The sequence below is a fragment of the Gadus morhua genome, chromosome 3 (assembly GCF_902167405.1).
Source record: "Gadus morhua chromosome 3, gadMor3.0, whole genome shotgun sequence".
Classification (NCBI taxonomy): Eukaryota; Metazoa; Chordata; class Actinopteri; order Gadiformes; family Gadidae; genus Gadus; species Gadus morhua.
In genome coordinates, this window is record NC_044050.1 from 12,812,491 (window position 1) to 12,828,660 (window position 16,170).

The following is a 16,170-nucleotide window of genomic DNA, read 5'->3' on the forward strand; positions in this document are numbered from 1 at the left end:
CCTCTGCCCCTACCGCCTCCACACTGCGTGTGAACCAAGGGGGGCTTCCCACGAAAGGGAGGAGGCTCAGCGAGCGTAGGAGACGTACCAGAACCAGCCGCTGTAAAAACAACGAGCTGTCTAGACGTTGCGCTCGTGACCGCGCGCGGACCCGTCTCCTCACCTACAATGTGGGGAACCAGGGGACCGGTACGAGCGGCCGCATCCACGGGCTCGTGCAACGAGTCTCTGATCCGTCCACGAGGCTCCAAGTATCGCCGCTTCTTAGAAGCAGGTGAACCAGAGGCCATGTGAACACGCCGTCCGACCGCCACCCTACAGCCACCGGGCTGAGGGGGGGAAAGAGGCAACATGGAGGAACGCGCCACAAGCGTAGGACGCAGGTGGCCTAAGGAATATCGCTCTTTGGGTACCATGTACTGCCGTTCAGTCGAACGGTCTTTAATTTTTTCTTTATTAGGGAAGGAAAAAGTCTGAGCCAGCTTCCGGAACTTCCCGGTCCGTGGCGCTGCTCCACCTGTCCGCGGTGGCGGCGGCCGCGGCTGCTGCTGCTGCTGCTGCGGCACCGGGGCTGGAGTCGGAGGCGGTCCCCTGGAACGCTGGGCCCGGCCTGGACCCCGCTTCCTCCCGGCCTGCTGGTGGGAGGAGCCCGTGAGAATCGCCCCGAACCGGGAACGATTCTCACGGACAGACTGCTGGTGCGCGAGAACCTCGGAGAACCAGGGACCAAATAGGCCATCCGGCGCTAGTGGACCCTGGACCAGGCTGGCCCGCTCCCGTTCCGGCACCGCAGTGTGGGAGAGCCATATGATTCGCTGAATCATAGTTGCCCACGCCATATGCCGGCCGGCCGAAACGGCTATCGGCTGGCATAGCTGGAGGATGGCGCTGGAAAAGCGGGAAACCGCCAGCCATCTTGCGGCTTCCTCCGGGCCGTAGGCCTCCCGGTCAGCCGACAAGGAGACCATGGCGGAGGAGAGCATGGCGATGTTGTTGACCGCCGCCGCAGATTGAGAGGCACAAACGAACACCCTGTCCGTTAGGCCGACAATCTGTTTCTGGAGGCGGTCGGGGGGCAGCGGCTTTTCGTTAGGGCGCCATCCGGCGCCCGGACAGAGAAGCGCTGCCAGGGGAGGCATCCCTCGCCTGAGTATCGGCCCACCCTTCCACGTTGGTGAAATCCGTGTAGGACTTCACCAGGGCCTTCAGTGTAGAAGGGTCCCCACCGGCAGCACTAAAAAAGTGCTGCACAGGCGGGAACAAGGGGCACTGGGTAACCCGTCGGGAAGACGATGGGGTGCGAAAGCACTCGCCCTGCATATCATCCGATATGGGGGCGAGAGGCGGGGCCGGCATAGGAATTCCTTTGATGGCCGCCGCCTCACCCATGATCTCCCCGAAGAGATCGGCCATCCGGCGCGGTCTCTCTCGTTCCACGGCGGTGGCGGTTGAAACCCGGGAGTGGGAAACACCGGACGCCGAGTCGTCGAAGACGTCGTCTATTGAGACAGCGTCGTCGTCGGCGTCGATGACGCCATCGTGGTAGTCCGGGCTGGCCCTGAACAGGTCAATGGCGTCAGCCAGGTCCACCGCAGGGGAGAAGTAGATGTGCCTGGAGAGGATCCCTTCTTCAGACAGCTCCCGGCATGAGACACAGGAGACAGAGGGCGCCATAGCAGCCGCTGCGTGGTCGGCGCCGAGGCACCGAAAACACGCCACGTGCCCGTCACCCGGTGCCAGGGAGGCGGGACAGGAGGCGCAAAGGAGTCCTGAGAAGGACCTAGCCCCAGGAGCGCTTTCAGGTGGCCCTGAAAAGGGCCGTTTGTCCGAGGCCTCTCCCGGGCCGCTGCCACCGGCTTGGGAGATCCGTTGTTCCGTTGAAGACATCTTCTTTTAGGTAGTTCTCTAATCTGCTGACAAGCACAAGTGCTGAAAGAAAAGGGAGGATGAGCGACGGTATGCACCGTGCTATATACACGATACCGTGGGAAATGTGGGCGGTGCCCACGCTGATAGGTGCATAGTTTGAATTTTCAGCGCGCTTGGGACAAGCCCATAAGGCGAAGCCTAGACGGCGTAGCCTACATGAAATAGAACGAGCACTAGCTGTTCGGCTCGCCTTTGAAAAAACGGACGCTCAAGCGCGCTTTTTTGGAATGTCTGTATTCATGACGTCACCAAGAATCTCAGCTCCTCCCCTTACTCTGCCTGGCCCGCCCAGAGACGTTGGCCCGCCAATGAGACTCGACCGTGCGAGCGCCACGTGTGTGTGTGTGTGTGTGTGTGTGTGTGTGTGTGTGTGTGTGTGTGTGTGTGTGTGTGTGTGTGTGTGTGTGTGTGTGTGTGTGTGTGTGTGTGTGTGTGTGTGTGTGAATACACACACTGTAACGCAAGTGTTTCTTGCCGGTTCTTTGACGTGTCTTGTATTTCCACAACGAGACTGTTGTGGGGGTTATCTGAGCCATGGTTGAGAAGGAATTGGGGGAAAGGAACTTTGGCTTTGACTCGCTGAAGTACATGAACTGCGACATGCCGCCGGTTGCCACGAGGCACCATCGCCCGGCAGCGGGCAGCCGGCAGCGGGCAGCCGGCAGCAGGCAGCGAGTGGTTCAGTCGACTTCAGGTTGATGTGAAAGTGGAAGAACCAGAGACGTTGCAGAACCCGACAAAGTCGTTTGTGATTCATAATATCGTCTGGAGGCGCACACAGCTTTTGGCCGTGATGATATGTATTAAATTATATAGATTTCTATGTATTATATGATATTATTTAGATATAGAGCTCCAGGAATGTAACGCAAGTGTTGTACACTTCCTTATTATTTGGATAACCGTTCTGCTTTTGGTGTTATATGGCGCATAACACGTCGGACTCTCGTCTCTGGTATTTCTACAACGAGACTCGTATTGGGGGTTATCTCAGCCATGGTTGAGAAGGAATTGGGGAAAGGAACTTTGGCTTTGACTCGCTGAAGTATATGAACTGCGACTTGCCGCCGGTTGCCGCGAGGCACCATCGCCCGGCAGCGGGCAGCCGGCAGCAGGCAGCGCGCGGTTCAGTCGACTTCAGGTTGATGTGAAAGTGGAAGAACCAGAGTCGTCGCAGAACCCGACAAAGTCGTTTGTGATTAATAATATCGTCTGGATGCGCACACAGCTTTTGGCCGTGATAATGTGTATTAAATGATACAGATTTCTATGTATTATATGATATTATTTAGATATAGAGCTCCAGGACTGTAACGCAAGTGTTGTACACTTCCTCGTCGGACTCTCGTCTCTGGTATTTCTACAACGAGACTCGTATTGGGGGTTATCTCAGCCAAGGTTGAAAATGAATTGGGGGAAGGAACTTTGGCTTTGACTCCCTCAAACACATGAACCACGACATGGAGGAGAAAGGGATTGTTGGCGGCGAATGTCTCCCGCTTGAGCCCCGCTGAGGGACCACCGCCGGAGGCGGAGGTTCCTATGACCGGCAACGATCCCTTTCTCCTCCTTGTCGCGGTTCAGTCTACTTCACTTTGATGAGGACGTTGAAGAACCAGGAACGTCGGAGAACCCAACGAGGTCGTTTGAGATTCATAATATCGGCTCACACAGCTTTTGGCCGTGATAATATATATTATATGATATATCTATGTAGGCTATATGATAATATTTAGATATAGAGCTCCAGGACTCCCGTGTGTTCTAGAATATTTACAGAACACGGCTAAAGGCTGTGTGCGCCTCACCATTGCGATACATCCACTGTAAACAGAGCGCATGGTACCGTGGCTGCAAGCTGCTCTGGGCCACACCCCCACCCTCCTCCTTGACCCGCCTCGCTCCTCCTCATTTGCATTATAGCTACAGACACCAAAACAGCGCATTTGGGGGAAGCTCAATGTGCGACTGGCTCGGAGTGGCTGTAACTCTGCACCACAGCTGAATTTCGGGAACGTCTTTGAATACTGTGTTAGTTGCCCACTAATACCTATATTAAAGAATACATAAAATAGCATGTCATGGGACCTTTAAGCTTGCTGGTAGTTCTACCAGGAGGACTCAAATCACGCGCAGCTGGCCGCCAATCACCAATCACCAACTACCAATCACCTGCCCGCACCTGCTCTATAAAGAGTAGTCTAACATATGTTCCTTCCTGCTCAGGTCTTCGTTCGATGCACCTCCATCCACCCCACCACCACCAGGTCTGCCTCAGTCTACTTGTCCAGGGGAAGGCTCTGCCCCTGCTATTCCTGGCAGGATACGCCGAGTCCGCACGTCATCCTGGATCAGTGACGGGGCTCATGCCAAAGATTTACCATGCAAAATATTCTCATGCCGTCATTTAAATAAATCCTGTTGATACTTATCGGTGATCGAATCTTTATGGGAGAACTGGTTGCCTGACATCGACAAGGATCTTGTTCCACCTTTGCGGTGCCAAAAACTGTGCCAGTTAAACTGTTAACTGGCAGACAACTTGTCTTAACTTCACTCTACTTTTCTCACCGAACATCTCTGGTGTCATCACTGCAGTGTTGTGTGGGCAGAGGGGCGTGGTTAGGGTCGGCTATAAGAGAAGACTCACAAAGAGCTCTCTACAGTGAGGTCAGATCCATACTGACGATTCCATTAGTTCCTGGAAAGGGAAGAAAGACCAGAGCGGAGCAACCAGCACAGGTAAGGAGGATCCAGGGTGGTCTAACCGGGATCTATGGGATTTTGATTTCTGGGTAATCCCGACGGTATTTCTCACTAGTTTCTGAATTTCTATGAACTAAAGAATCAATCAATTAATGGAGAAAATAATCTGCAGAATAATCCGTAAGGAAAATAATCGTTGCCGTTTGAAACAAAATAGTTCAGAATGAACTCCGCCTCAACCAACTACAGTAAAATCCTGCATTTAAATTACTGTAATTCTTGCTTGCGTTTTTTTGCAGCGATACAGAGGCAGGTGCAGTCAACTCCAACTAGACAACAATAACAGCTCTTACATCGTACCACTTAAAGGGGAACAGTCATGCTTGCTGGCTTCTAATATAAGTAAATTCTGCTTCATATGATGCCCGTAGCCAGCTCTGAGGTCACCGAGGTCCAGAACCGTGGATTTATTTTTAGAGCAAGTAATTAAACTGGATGGCCTACCTGTCCGTCTACCTACCTCAGAGTGCACTCAATGCGCATGACCGGAATCAACCCACACATTACTAATCCCCATTAGCTATATTGTACCCTCAAGCAGGTCGGGAATTTCGTGTTTTTAGGGGCAAGGCCACTTGGGCTGCAGCGGGGCAATTTTGTAGGGCACAAAAGGCCACATGCCGGGGCAGCAAGGCCATACGTTAAATAACATGATTTAGATTTCACTTGGTTGCGATGTTAAAAGTTTGTGAGTGCTTGCGTGTGTTTGTATGTGGGACTCAGTCACAGTGAGTCAGAGGCTGCGAGCGCACAGCTCTGGCTGGCTGGACAGCGTAGCAAGGAACTTTTATAAACACAATATTGTTATCCTGCAGTAATCATCCCCGGCAGCCCCAAAACGTTAACGATCCACCGGAAATTCTCCCGATTGCGACGCACGCACACACACACACACACACACACACACACACACACACACACACACACACACACACACACACACACACACACACACACACACACACACACACACTGTGTGTGTGCGCGTTATTCAATGGCCTGGTAATGTTTATACATGTACGGTAATATTCATACTATGTGTTAGCATAGGAAATGGTATAGTGCTAACGCCAACCCTTTTAATTTTTGTATTTTATATATAAACACCGCCAGCTTTAGTTGTCCATAATTTTCGCCCTTGGATCTTGTCCTTCGATTTCCTTTTACAGCTCCAAATGTCTTAATCTTTTGTCGAGCATTTGGAGGATTCATGAATATATTGATGCACATTTCTGTTTCAGGTTATTAAACATGGCATCGGCGACTACACTGCACCTCATCGGTGGACGGGGAGGCCATGACTTTGAATTCACTGGCCGTGACAATGGTGCCACCCTCAAGAAGATTGGAGTGGAAGTGGGAGGCAGCCAGATCAAAGCTGTGCGGGCAGAACTGACCGACGGGCGTGTGCAGACCTTTGGAAAGGGTAACAGTTTCCGTGAGTTTACGTTCAAACCTAACGAGAGCATCACCAAGCTGTCCCTGTGGGGGAACGGTGCCGGAACACGTCTGGGTGGCATCAAGTTCTGGACGAGTTCTGGAAACAAGTTCTTCGAGAAAATGAATGACTGGGGACTGCAGACCGAGTACTCTATCGATGTGGGGTCTGGAGTCTGCCTGGGGTTGGAGGGGAAGGCTGGCTCAGACATCGACGCAATGGGATTCCTCTTCATCAATGCCATCAAGTCGTCTATGCTAACCGACATGACCTATCCCACCCTGGCCCTGTACACACCCAAGGTGAGTGCTGCTATGTGTGGAAGACCTGAGTCTGAATATGGCAGGCTAAGTGGGTCAATACATTTCAATTAACAAGAGTTTCTTTATTAACTCCGAAAAGCAATTGAAAGATAAGGGGTTGACAGTTATGTATTTTGTTTAATTTCATTAGGTCAATAAAATAGTGTCAGCACTTAAATCTTTTGAATTTCTCCCCTGGGAGATTAATAAAGTGTTAAAATCTAAATGTTAGACTAAATAAATGAGTTGATATTTTCTGTACTGGTTATTAAGTATTATTTTGTGTGTTGCCTATATGCATTTTTTTTTTGTGTTTGTAGGTAAACAAAGAATACATCAAATCTGTGTCTTATCACAACAGCACTACTGAGGCTCAAGAGCATAAATGTGCGTACAGCAGATCTGTGACCAAGTCTACCACCTGGAGCAACACGGTTAAGATTGAGGCCACCATCAGCATGAGTGTTACAGCAGGGATCCCGGAGGTGGTGGAGGTGTCTAGTGGGTATAGCGTGACCGCGGGAGCGGAGCGGACCTCCTCAATGACCAACCAAGAGACCATAACCGAATCAGATGAGATCAATGTGACGGTCCCGGCAGGAAAGACCATTTCAGTTGACGTGTCAGTGGGACGAGCAGTCATCGACCTCCCCTACTCAGGCACAGTGAAGATCAGATGCATGAATGGCAGCGAGCTGAACTTCAAATCCACCGGCAACTACAATGGTGTGGCTTTCACTGCAGTGAATGTTAATGCCACTGAGTCTGATAAAGTTATGAATGTTGAATAAGATATATCAATATCTTACTGTGCACAGTTTTAATATTGATTGCCTAACATTGGTTTGATTGCTAATGCAGAGTGACTGTCGCAGATAAATAAATCATCACCTTAAACCTGCTTGTGGTTCCATGTCCATCCTCAGAGCTTGTAAAACAATATGAAAATTTGTCTGTCTAGCTGATCCCATTATTTAACGTTTCAGTTTAGTAAGTGATAATTTCAATTCAAATATTCTTTATGCTGTTAATAATTTAGTTTTCCAGTCCAACAGCCTGGAAAGATAATACGTTTCTGCACACTTCCAGTCAGATGCTAATTGCTTTAAAAGTTGAGGTTTATGCTAAATTGCTTCAGTAAATCCGGGACAGGTAATAGTCTAAATAGTGCCAAAGATAATTCATTACACAATTGTTCCAAAGATACAGTACATTGCCAACAGAAAAACAGCAATACAGCCGAAGGCACACCTTCATAGGACAAAACATGTTGGTTCCCTAAACTAGGGTGACCTCTGTCCCCAATACACGGAAAGAGTTCAGCCTAACTATGAAGCTTAAGGGAGGGATTTGTATCGAACGCATGTGAGGGACAATATCGTGAGCTTCAAGCCCCGGGCTTAAGCCCGGTTCTCCCCGCGGTTACCTATAGTCTCTGCCTTCTCCAATTCAAACACGCGCTTTTTCCCGTCAAGTGGGCGTGGCCTATGTGAAGTGGGTCGGGGTGACGTAATGGCTCCGCCCCTGTCTAAAGGTGCTGCCATCTGTGGCTGGAGTAGTTATTGCAGCTTAAGTGTTCGATCCTGCTTCCTAGTGGCTATGTGAGGGTAATGCAGCTTGTGTGTTCGATCCTGCTTCCTAATGGCTATGTGGGAGCAGCTTATGTACTTAAAATACGTAACAATCCCTCCTTGGCCATCTCAGATGGCCATAAAATAAGATTTGTAAGTCATAAGCACCATTTACCACAACGAGAACATAGTCAAAGTAGGAAAATCATCAACCCCACTGACCGAAGTGGAAAAACTCCATAGTGGAGATAAACCACAACGCGTCCCCCTAATACTGAGACGGCATTCACCTTGGTGGGTCTCATAGGAAATACAGGTCATTGTCAACAATACAACAATAAGCATATGGATAAAAGCATTCATAAAAATCCAAACTAATACTTCTAGTTATATGTGACAAAGTTATAACATTTTCGTTAGCATAAAGTGAAAGGTACAAAAATTAGGCGACATATATTTGCAGCATGCATTAAAAGTAAAAAATACAAAATCATGGATCATTGGATGGCTCAGGGGATCTTCATGTATTGGTGCGCTGGTGCATGTGGGTGGTTTTGGACATTTTTGTAGTCGCCGCTCTTGTTTCCTCTGTCGCCATCGGGACCTGTAAGGGTGCACTCACACTAGGCCATCTGGCCGTGGCCGTTGGCCGTTTTCACACCTAACCGTGCTCAAATGGCCCCATTGTTCTCTGGCCTGCACTCACACTAGGCCATCTGGCCGTGGCTGTTGGCCGTCGCAACTGTGGCCTGGCCACGGTAGGCTCTTGTACATACGTCATCACGTCGTAAGTAAAACGTCATCACCAAGCGTCCGCTGCATGGACCATAATAAAGTCTGCCGCCAGTCAGAGTTTTAACAACAATGGACAACAACACAGCGAACACAGTTCGCACTTTGCTGAGTCTGTTTGGATATATGTTTACCGTTTAATGGGAAAGAAGGCTTGTCGCCTTTATTATGTCCGTGGTCGTCGCATGGACTATACGTCATCCAGCTCAGGTTGCGTAGCCGTGCGTGTGCGCGTGTCGGCTCATTAGCGTCTGTACCGTAGCGGCCCGTACCGTAGCAGCACACCTCTCCCAAGTGGCCAAATTGGCCTGGCCTGGCCAGACTGGCCACACTCACACTGGCAGATTTGAGCACGGTTAGGTGTGAAAACGGCCACGGCCAGATGGCCTAGTGTGAGTGCACCCTAATTCCTGAACCCAAGGCTCGTCCCTCCTTGTCAAGGGCTCGGCTCACATAGAGAGGTTACTTTCACATCATGTGAGCCTCCTTCAGGCGTTCAATCGTCGTCGTGTCAGGAAACCTGTAAACAACTGTCTCAAAGAAAATCAACAGTCCCATTGTCAATGCAGTGATACAGAAATAACGGATTGCAACCAAGTAACACTACACAATAACAAACATAACCTGGTATGGCTTTTTAAAAATGTGTTATTCAAGTAAATCTGGGATATTGATTATCTTATATACAGGCGCTACTACTAGGATAGTATAGGTGTTGACTATTCTACATATTACAGCTGGATAGGGTCGGGCCTCACAGGCAGTGGTGGGTAGTAATGCATTACAAGTAACGCAAATTAGTAAAAAAGAAAAATTTTCACGTTCCTTTTTTAAGTCTGTAATTTTACTCTTACTCGAGTAAATATTTGATTTAGAATTCTACTCTGTACTCAATTACAATTTCCATTGTGCTTTCATTAAAATGAGTATTTTGATAAAAACATTATCTTCGTTGACTGCAATACAAGCGTACACGTTAGCGACGCGCTTTCCCTAGGTTGCAACGTGAGTCGACCGTTACGTTGGGACTGAGGACTAGAAACGCATGGATGCAGACGCGCAGGAAGATATTTTCGCCAGGGGGTGCGGAGTTACGGTCCACGTAGGCTATAGTTTATATAATTCTAAAGAAACTATGTTACACTGTATTCTGCAGACCACTCACAAACTTGTTCGTCATTGTCGTGTCTGGCTCTGTGAGTGTGCGTGCATGCTATGTGCGTAGGCTGGATAAATCTGATTGCCCAATCAGCCAACCAAGTCAGTCTCGTTTGTGTTTAATTGGTTGTGTTCCTACAAAGCTCTTGCCTTTTGTCACATGCACAGAGCTTAATGCAAATTTGTTTGAAATTAAATTTCATTTTTTGTTGTACATATTGCATTTGTTGTACAACCTGTGAAGAAATGATTTAGGAGTGCATCTCTTTCTCTCCCTCACTCACTCACGCAGCCGCGTGCCGTCCATATGGGCAGGTGGGGCGGCGAACTCCCTGCAAAAGCATGCTCCCAAAAAGGATAGTTCCTCAGTAAATCATTGCTCCAAGTTTATTTTTAATAATGTGATTGTCCCATTAACTATCTATAGTTTCTGTAGGCTTTCCGACTATTTTTGGTCTGTTGATATCAAATTGATGGTGGCGATTCTAGTTGAGTTTAACGTGTCATGCAATGTGGGGCGGCGGACCCATGGACATAATAAAGGCGGACCGCGTCCCTCCGTATGTTTCTCGCATAACCCTGCAGGCTGCAATAAGAATTGCTTAAAGTAGTCTGCCCCATGGTCATATTCTAGGACTGTTGTTGTTTAAAATCGAATTACTCCGCCTATATCTTTCGGCATTGAAGACTATTTATTTATTTATTTCAGCAGGTATTCAAATTGCATACCTGATTTCATACCTGATTTAAACAGCTGTTATTGAGAAATATCTGATTTCAAAAGTGTTGTTATTAAGAGATTTGCACACATCGTCGGGCCAAGTTCCAAATCGAAGGTCTGCTTGATTGATGACTTGTATTTCTACTTTTCATGTATTTGCAATACACTCGCTAAGCCTGTTGTTAAAATAAAATAGGGAAGAAATAACTTCCCTATAAGGGACATCATATGACCAGTGTTGCGGATGGCACTTCAAAAGCGTGCAGTAACATTAGGCTATTCGTTTATTTTTAATTATTTTAAAAAAAAAGAATTAATTTCTCACAATTAGTTTAGTTAACATGTTTTAATGTAGCTCAAAATATATTATGTAAAAAATATATATAAATTGTGGGTGTGGTCATACGCCAGTAGTTTATATATCTTTTATGTTTGCTATAGCTTTCTGCTAAAATCTTAAATACATTGCACTTTCTAAAAAGCTTTTTTTAACTTTGCCTTTATTTTCTATTTTAATACTAAAATGCCTTTTTCTATATTAACCATTTCTTTGCATATGTTTTTCTTTTACTTATCTATTATTTTATTTTATTGTATGACAATGTTTATATGTGAAGCACTTTGAGTCTGCCTTGTGTATGAAAAGTGCTATATAAATAAAGTTGCCTTGCCTTGCCTTGCCTTGCCTAGTTTCTGCCCCACCGAAATCACGATCACGGCCAAAAGCTTTGTGAGCCTCCAGACTATATTATGAATCTCAAACGACTGCGTCGGGTTCTCCGACGTCTCTGGTTCTTCCACTTCCACATCAATCTGAAGTAGACTGAACCACGACATGGAGGAGAAAGGGATTGTTGCCCGCGATTGTTGCCCACGGTTGTCTCCCGCCGGAGCCTCGCTGCCGAGGGACCACCTCCTCGGCAGTGCTTAGGCACCACCGCCTCCTGCAGCGGCCAGCACCGAGGCGGTGGTCCCTTGGCAGCGGGAAGCAGAGCTCAAGCGGGAGACATTCGCGGGCAACAATCCCTTCCTCCTCCAGGTCGTGGTTCATGTACTTCAGGGAGTCAAAGCCAAAGTTCCTTTCCCCCAATTCCTTCTCAACCATGGCTGAGATAACCCCCACTACGAGTCTCGTTGTGGAAATACCAGAGACGAGAGTCCGACGTGTTATGCGCCATAACACCAACAGCAGAACGGTTATCCAAATAACGAAGAAGTGTACAACACTTGTGTTACAGTGTGTGTAATCACAAACAAACAAACACACACACACACACACACACACGTGGCGCTCGCACCGTCGTATCTCATTGGTGGGCCAAATTCTATGGGCTGGCAAGGCAGAGAAAGGGGAGGTGGCATCTCCCTTTATGACGACATACGGGGAAAATTCCTAAACGGCGCGTCTGAGCTTCGTTTTTTCAAAGGCGGAGCAGAATGCCTACTGCTCGTTTTACACCCAACGAAATGTCTAGCTATTTGGGGAGCATAGGTAGGCTAGTGGAACTCATGCTTGATAAGTTACAGCAATATATTTTTTATAATCGAATCGAATGGTATAGTCCAGTCTAGGGATGGGCATTCGATTAAGTTGTCTTAGTCGATCGTCGGGAGAATTAACGATCAATTAGTCGATTAATCGTTAATATTTTACATTAAAATGTAAAAATATATATATATTCAAAATGAAATGAAAACACAAATGCAACGTGTTTTCCTCATTGGGATCTTTATTATCAGATGAACAACTCAGTTAAACCAGATCCGTTCAATAGTTATGCGCTAATCTGCTCTAAGCAACGGAGCATGCAGCTCGAAGCCGATGCAGATAAACATAACAAAAAATAAACACAACCAGGTTTCTTCCCAAAATAATAACAATAATAATATCAAAAAAACAATCATGTTATAACTTAACCAACCAGTCTACGGATTTTCGTTCAGAAAGATGAGCATGTTGACATGCTCTGGGGTCAGACGCGACCGCAGCCTGGTGACCGTCAGTCCAGCCGCCGAAAACACCCGCTCTGAGGGGACCGACGTTGCCGTGATGCACAAATACCTCCGTGCTAACTTGTAATCGACGTAATTCTTAACGATCAATTAGTCGATCGTCGATTAATCATGCCCATCCCTAGTCCAGTCATTTTAATTCGAACAACCATAGAACAGATAGGGAGTCCAATATCTGGACTCCCTATCACACACACATATTAGATAGATCTTCCTCCATTTAAACACTGTGTTCTGCTCATAAACGCTACCATGGCCAGAAAGAAGAAGGCTTAAAAAGATTATCCCAGTACCACTGGGCTCTGGCAACGACATCATTGGAGTAGTCTTTTCCTGTGGTATTCTCGTCCACATTTTTATAGGAGTGAACAACACCGTCTCCCTTGTTGTAGGCTGCGAGTGCTCCTGCAGTCAAACATAAGTGGCAGTGTTATGGCAGAATGTAGATTCAAGGCGCTGTAGGTACGATTTCAGAGCTACTCTTTCAGTTTAATTTGATCAAAATGGCATCGCCGTCCTTCAGCTATTAGTGAGTGAAAGGCGCTGTGAGAATATCGGTTCTGGTTCCAGATACTTGGCAGATGAATAAAAAATATTCGCCTCTTCTGCTCCTCTTCCTCTTCTGTAAGAGTGGAGGGAGTCTGTGTTCAGAATAGTAACTAATAATAATTAAAGAATGAGACAGTTTCTACTAGACAGTTAATTAAAAAATATTCCCCTCTTCTGCTCTCTCTCTTTACAATTGTCGCGTGTTTGTTCGTGTTTGTATGTGTAGTCACTAAATTAGCAGTAGTCTACATGTTTTACATACACTTTCCCCTTCTAATTCATTATGCTGTCTGTTTTAGAGTGTTGCGGTGAATGCGACTGGATGCTTGACATATTACAGAAACTACAACTGAAGGCCTGGACTCTCCTTACGTTTAACCGGCCAGCACCCCATCACCGATTTAAAATGTTTTGCCTGTATGTTTCAATTATGGCACCCTTTGCACTCCTGATCATCCCAGGAAGGAGGGATCCCCCACTTTGCATTGCTTCTCAAAATTTCTTCCTTGCTATTAAGAGAGTTTCTATTGCCCTCTGGGGGGCTAGGGTCAGGGGGGTGTCAGACCTGTTGAGCCCTTGGAGACTGTACCTGTGATTAAGGGCTATACAAATAAAATACAATTGAAAATTATTTGAACTGTCAAATCTTACCTACAGAAGCTTCAACCACACTTCTCAAAAATTAAAAGAGTGCAGGGAGTCTATGGTCAGAGAAGGAACTAATAATAATTAATGAATGAGACAAACCCTTCAGCTGCTCTTCTGCGGTCCAGCTGGGGAACTTGCGCTTGATCCGTCCAATGAAAGTGACCAGGATCTGAGTGGCATAGTCCAGGTGCGTCTCACTGTCCCAGCCGTGATGTTTTGGTATGTCATAATGTCTCTTATCAATCTGCATAGGAGGAAGCCATGTTGCATATCACAACCATAGACACATTATCAGGTCACATTTGATTATTTACCACTTATTCATTTCTAATTAAATAAAAACATATTTGCCATTGGGTGAGCTTCGGATGGTTCTGTCCATCTGGACTAGAGGTTTCATGCCTATTATATTCATAGAATATTAGATGTTTGCTAACATAAATGCTGGGGCTGTTTGAGACTAGAACCATGTGTGTCATGATCAGTGAAATGGGTATTTCACACCACATCAGACCCCTTGCCTTGATAATATGCGATAGCAACCTAACACCAATGTAGGCTTATTACCTGCATCAGTCCAAAGGCATTACCCTTGTCCCCCCAACCAGGAGGTTTAGTATTTTTGATGGAGAAACCGGCCTCGGTCTCTCTGGAGATGATGCCAGCGATGAGAGCTGGGTTAACATGCCGTCTTTCCGCCACATTCTTAATGATGGTCTTATATTTTTTCATACTATCCAAATCTTCTTTAGCCATTATTTCCGATGCCGTTACACCTTTGAGAGAGATAATATGTTCACGGTACTGTCTTGTCACTTGACAGTGCAACGTTCACGACATGATTCTCTCCTCAGTAAAATGAATGGTTTTATGCGGAACCTAGTAATTGTACGGTGGTATGTGGACCAGCAGCCCCCTACCTTTGTGCAGATTCCTATCATAGTATGCAACCGCGGTTTCTTCAGACGCTCCGGTTGTTTCAACCTTCAAGATGTCTCCGAATGTGTCTAGACACATTCAGTTGATGAAAATATTATTTACAATATTATCAACATACATAACATTCGCTCGAATCATTTTGACATAAATAGTTGTTTAGCCTACTAATGTCTAATTGTGTAATGTCGGATTAAAAAAAGAAACCTGTTAAGACAATAAAACAATCTTCCTATAGGCTAGTTTTTCTGATGAGAGCTTTTTTGAATTCTTACCCATGTTGGATATCTATCTAGAGTTCCTTGCAGCAGAAGAAGAGACGTCTTGGGTGTTCCTGCTTCTTTCTCTCGTCTACGACGATTAAATAGTTTTGTTCAAATAGTTTTGGTTTCACTCTTAGTCAAAGACAGCAGTCACATGTAGAGGTCAAGATAGATAGAGAGAAAGAAGATGAAGAAATATAGAGAGAGTATCTGGATTCCCTATCACAGAAACCAATGAGATGGACCTTCCCCCCATTAAACACTGTGTTCTGCTCATAAACATTGCCATAAACTAATCTTATTGTAAGAGTGAGAGTCAAGTCCCCGAGGGTGTGTGTGCGCCCCTCTCCCTCTCCCTCTCCCCCTGATGATGGCTAGCTCTGTTGCTGAAAGAGTAGGGTGTGTTGACATTTTTATATACATATATTATGTGTACAATTTTTTACGGCTTACTGATCATATTTTAGAAAAACCAACTTGTCAAAAAAGATTCATAGTATCTAGTTACTGGATCCACTTTGCAAAAATAATGAGTAAATTAAAAGAGAGAAAGCAGATTTGTGACTACACATATCATTTAATTGTAATTATAATTTATTTAGCCGTAGTCAGGTGCAGGCGCGTGCCGTCCATATGGGCAGGTGGGGCAGCGAACTCCCTGCTAAAGTATATGCTCCAAAAAAATTGATTTACTGAGGAAATTGTTCCTCAGTAAATCATTGCTCCAAGTTTATTTTTAATAATGTGATTGTTACATTAACTATCTATAGTTTCTCTACGCTTTCCAACTATTTTTGGTCTGTTGACATCAAATTTTGGATGATGGTGGCGATTCGAGTTCAACGTGTCATGCAATGTCGGGGCAGGGCAGCTCAGCGACCGCGTCCCTCCGTATGTTTCTCGCATAACCCTGCAGGCTGCAATAAGAATTGCAATCAGCTGTGGGTTTTTTTGCAGGTATTTTGCAACACGTCCAGGTGGCAAATGTGTAGCAAAAGTTTTCGTATCCGTAGATGCCAGAGCGTCCGTGGGCGGGACAAAATATTTCCGCCCATAATTTCCTTATCCAATGAAAGTCGCCGGC

The 16,170-nt window shown here is 46.3% G+C and overlaps 2 protein-coding genes across 3 annotated transcripts; one reads left to right on the top strand and one right to left on the bottom strand.

The window, feature by feature from the left end:
- The first annotated feature begins 4,481 nt into the window (after positions 1-4,481).
- LOC115541041 (aerolysin-like protein) lies at positions 4,482-7,336 on the top strand. The gene is made up of 3 exons (XM_030352756.1): positions 4,482-4,671; positions 5,937-6,435; positions 6,756-7,336. Exons 2-3 carry the CDS (start codon positions 5,947-5,949, stop codon positions 7,224-7,226), a joined length of 960 nt encoding a protein of 319 aa, XP_030208616.1. The 5' UTR covers positions 4,482-4,671; positions 5,937-5,946; the 3' UTR covers positions 7,227-7,336.
- A 5,329-nt stretch (positions 7,337-12,665) lies between these two features.
- Positions 12,666-15,344, bottom strand: LOC115540608 (lysozyme g-like). Of its 2 annotated transcripts, none has more exons than XM_030352051.1 (5): positions 15,099-15,344; positions 14,808-14,894; positions 14,455-14,663; positions 13,987-14,131; positions 12,666-13,095 (listed from the first exon to the last, which is right to left on the bottom strand). In XM_030352051.1, exons 1-5 carry the CDS (start codon positions 15,100-15,102, stop codon positions 12,938-12,940), a joined length of 603 nt encoding a protein of 200 aa, XP_030207911.1. In that variant the 5' UTR covers positions 15,103-15,344; the 3' UTR covers positions 12,666-12,937. The 2 variants fall into 2 exon arrangements, with proteins under 2 accessions (XP_030207911.1, XP_030207912.1); XM_030352052.1 differs by lacking the exon at positions 12,666-13,095 and adding an exon at positions 13,104-13,312.
- Positions 15,345-16,170: the final 826 nt, after the last annotated feature.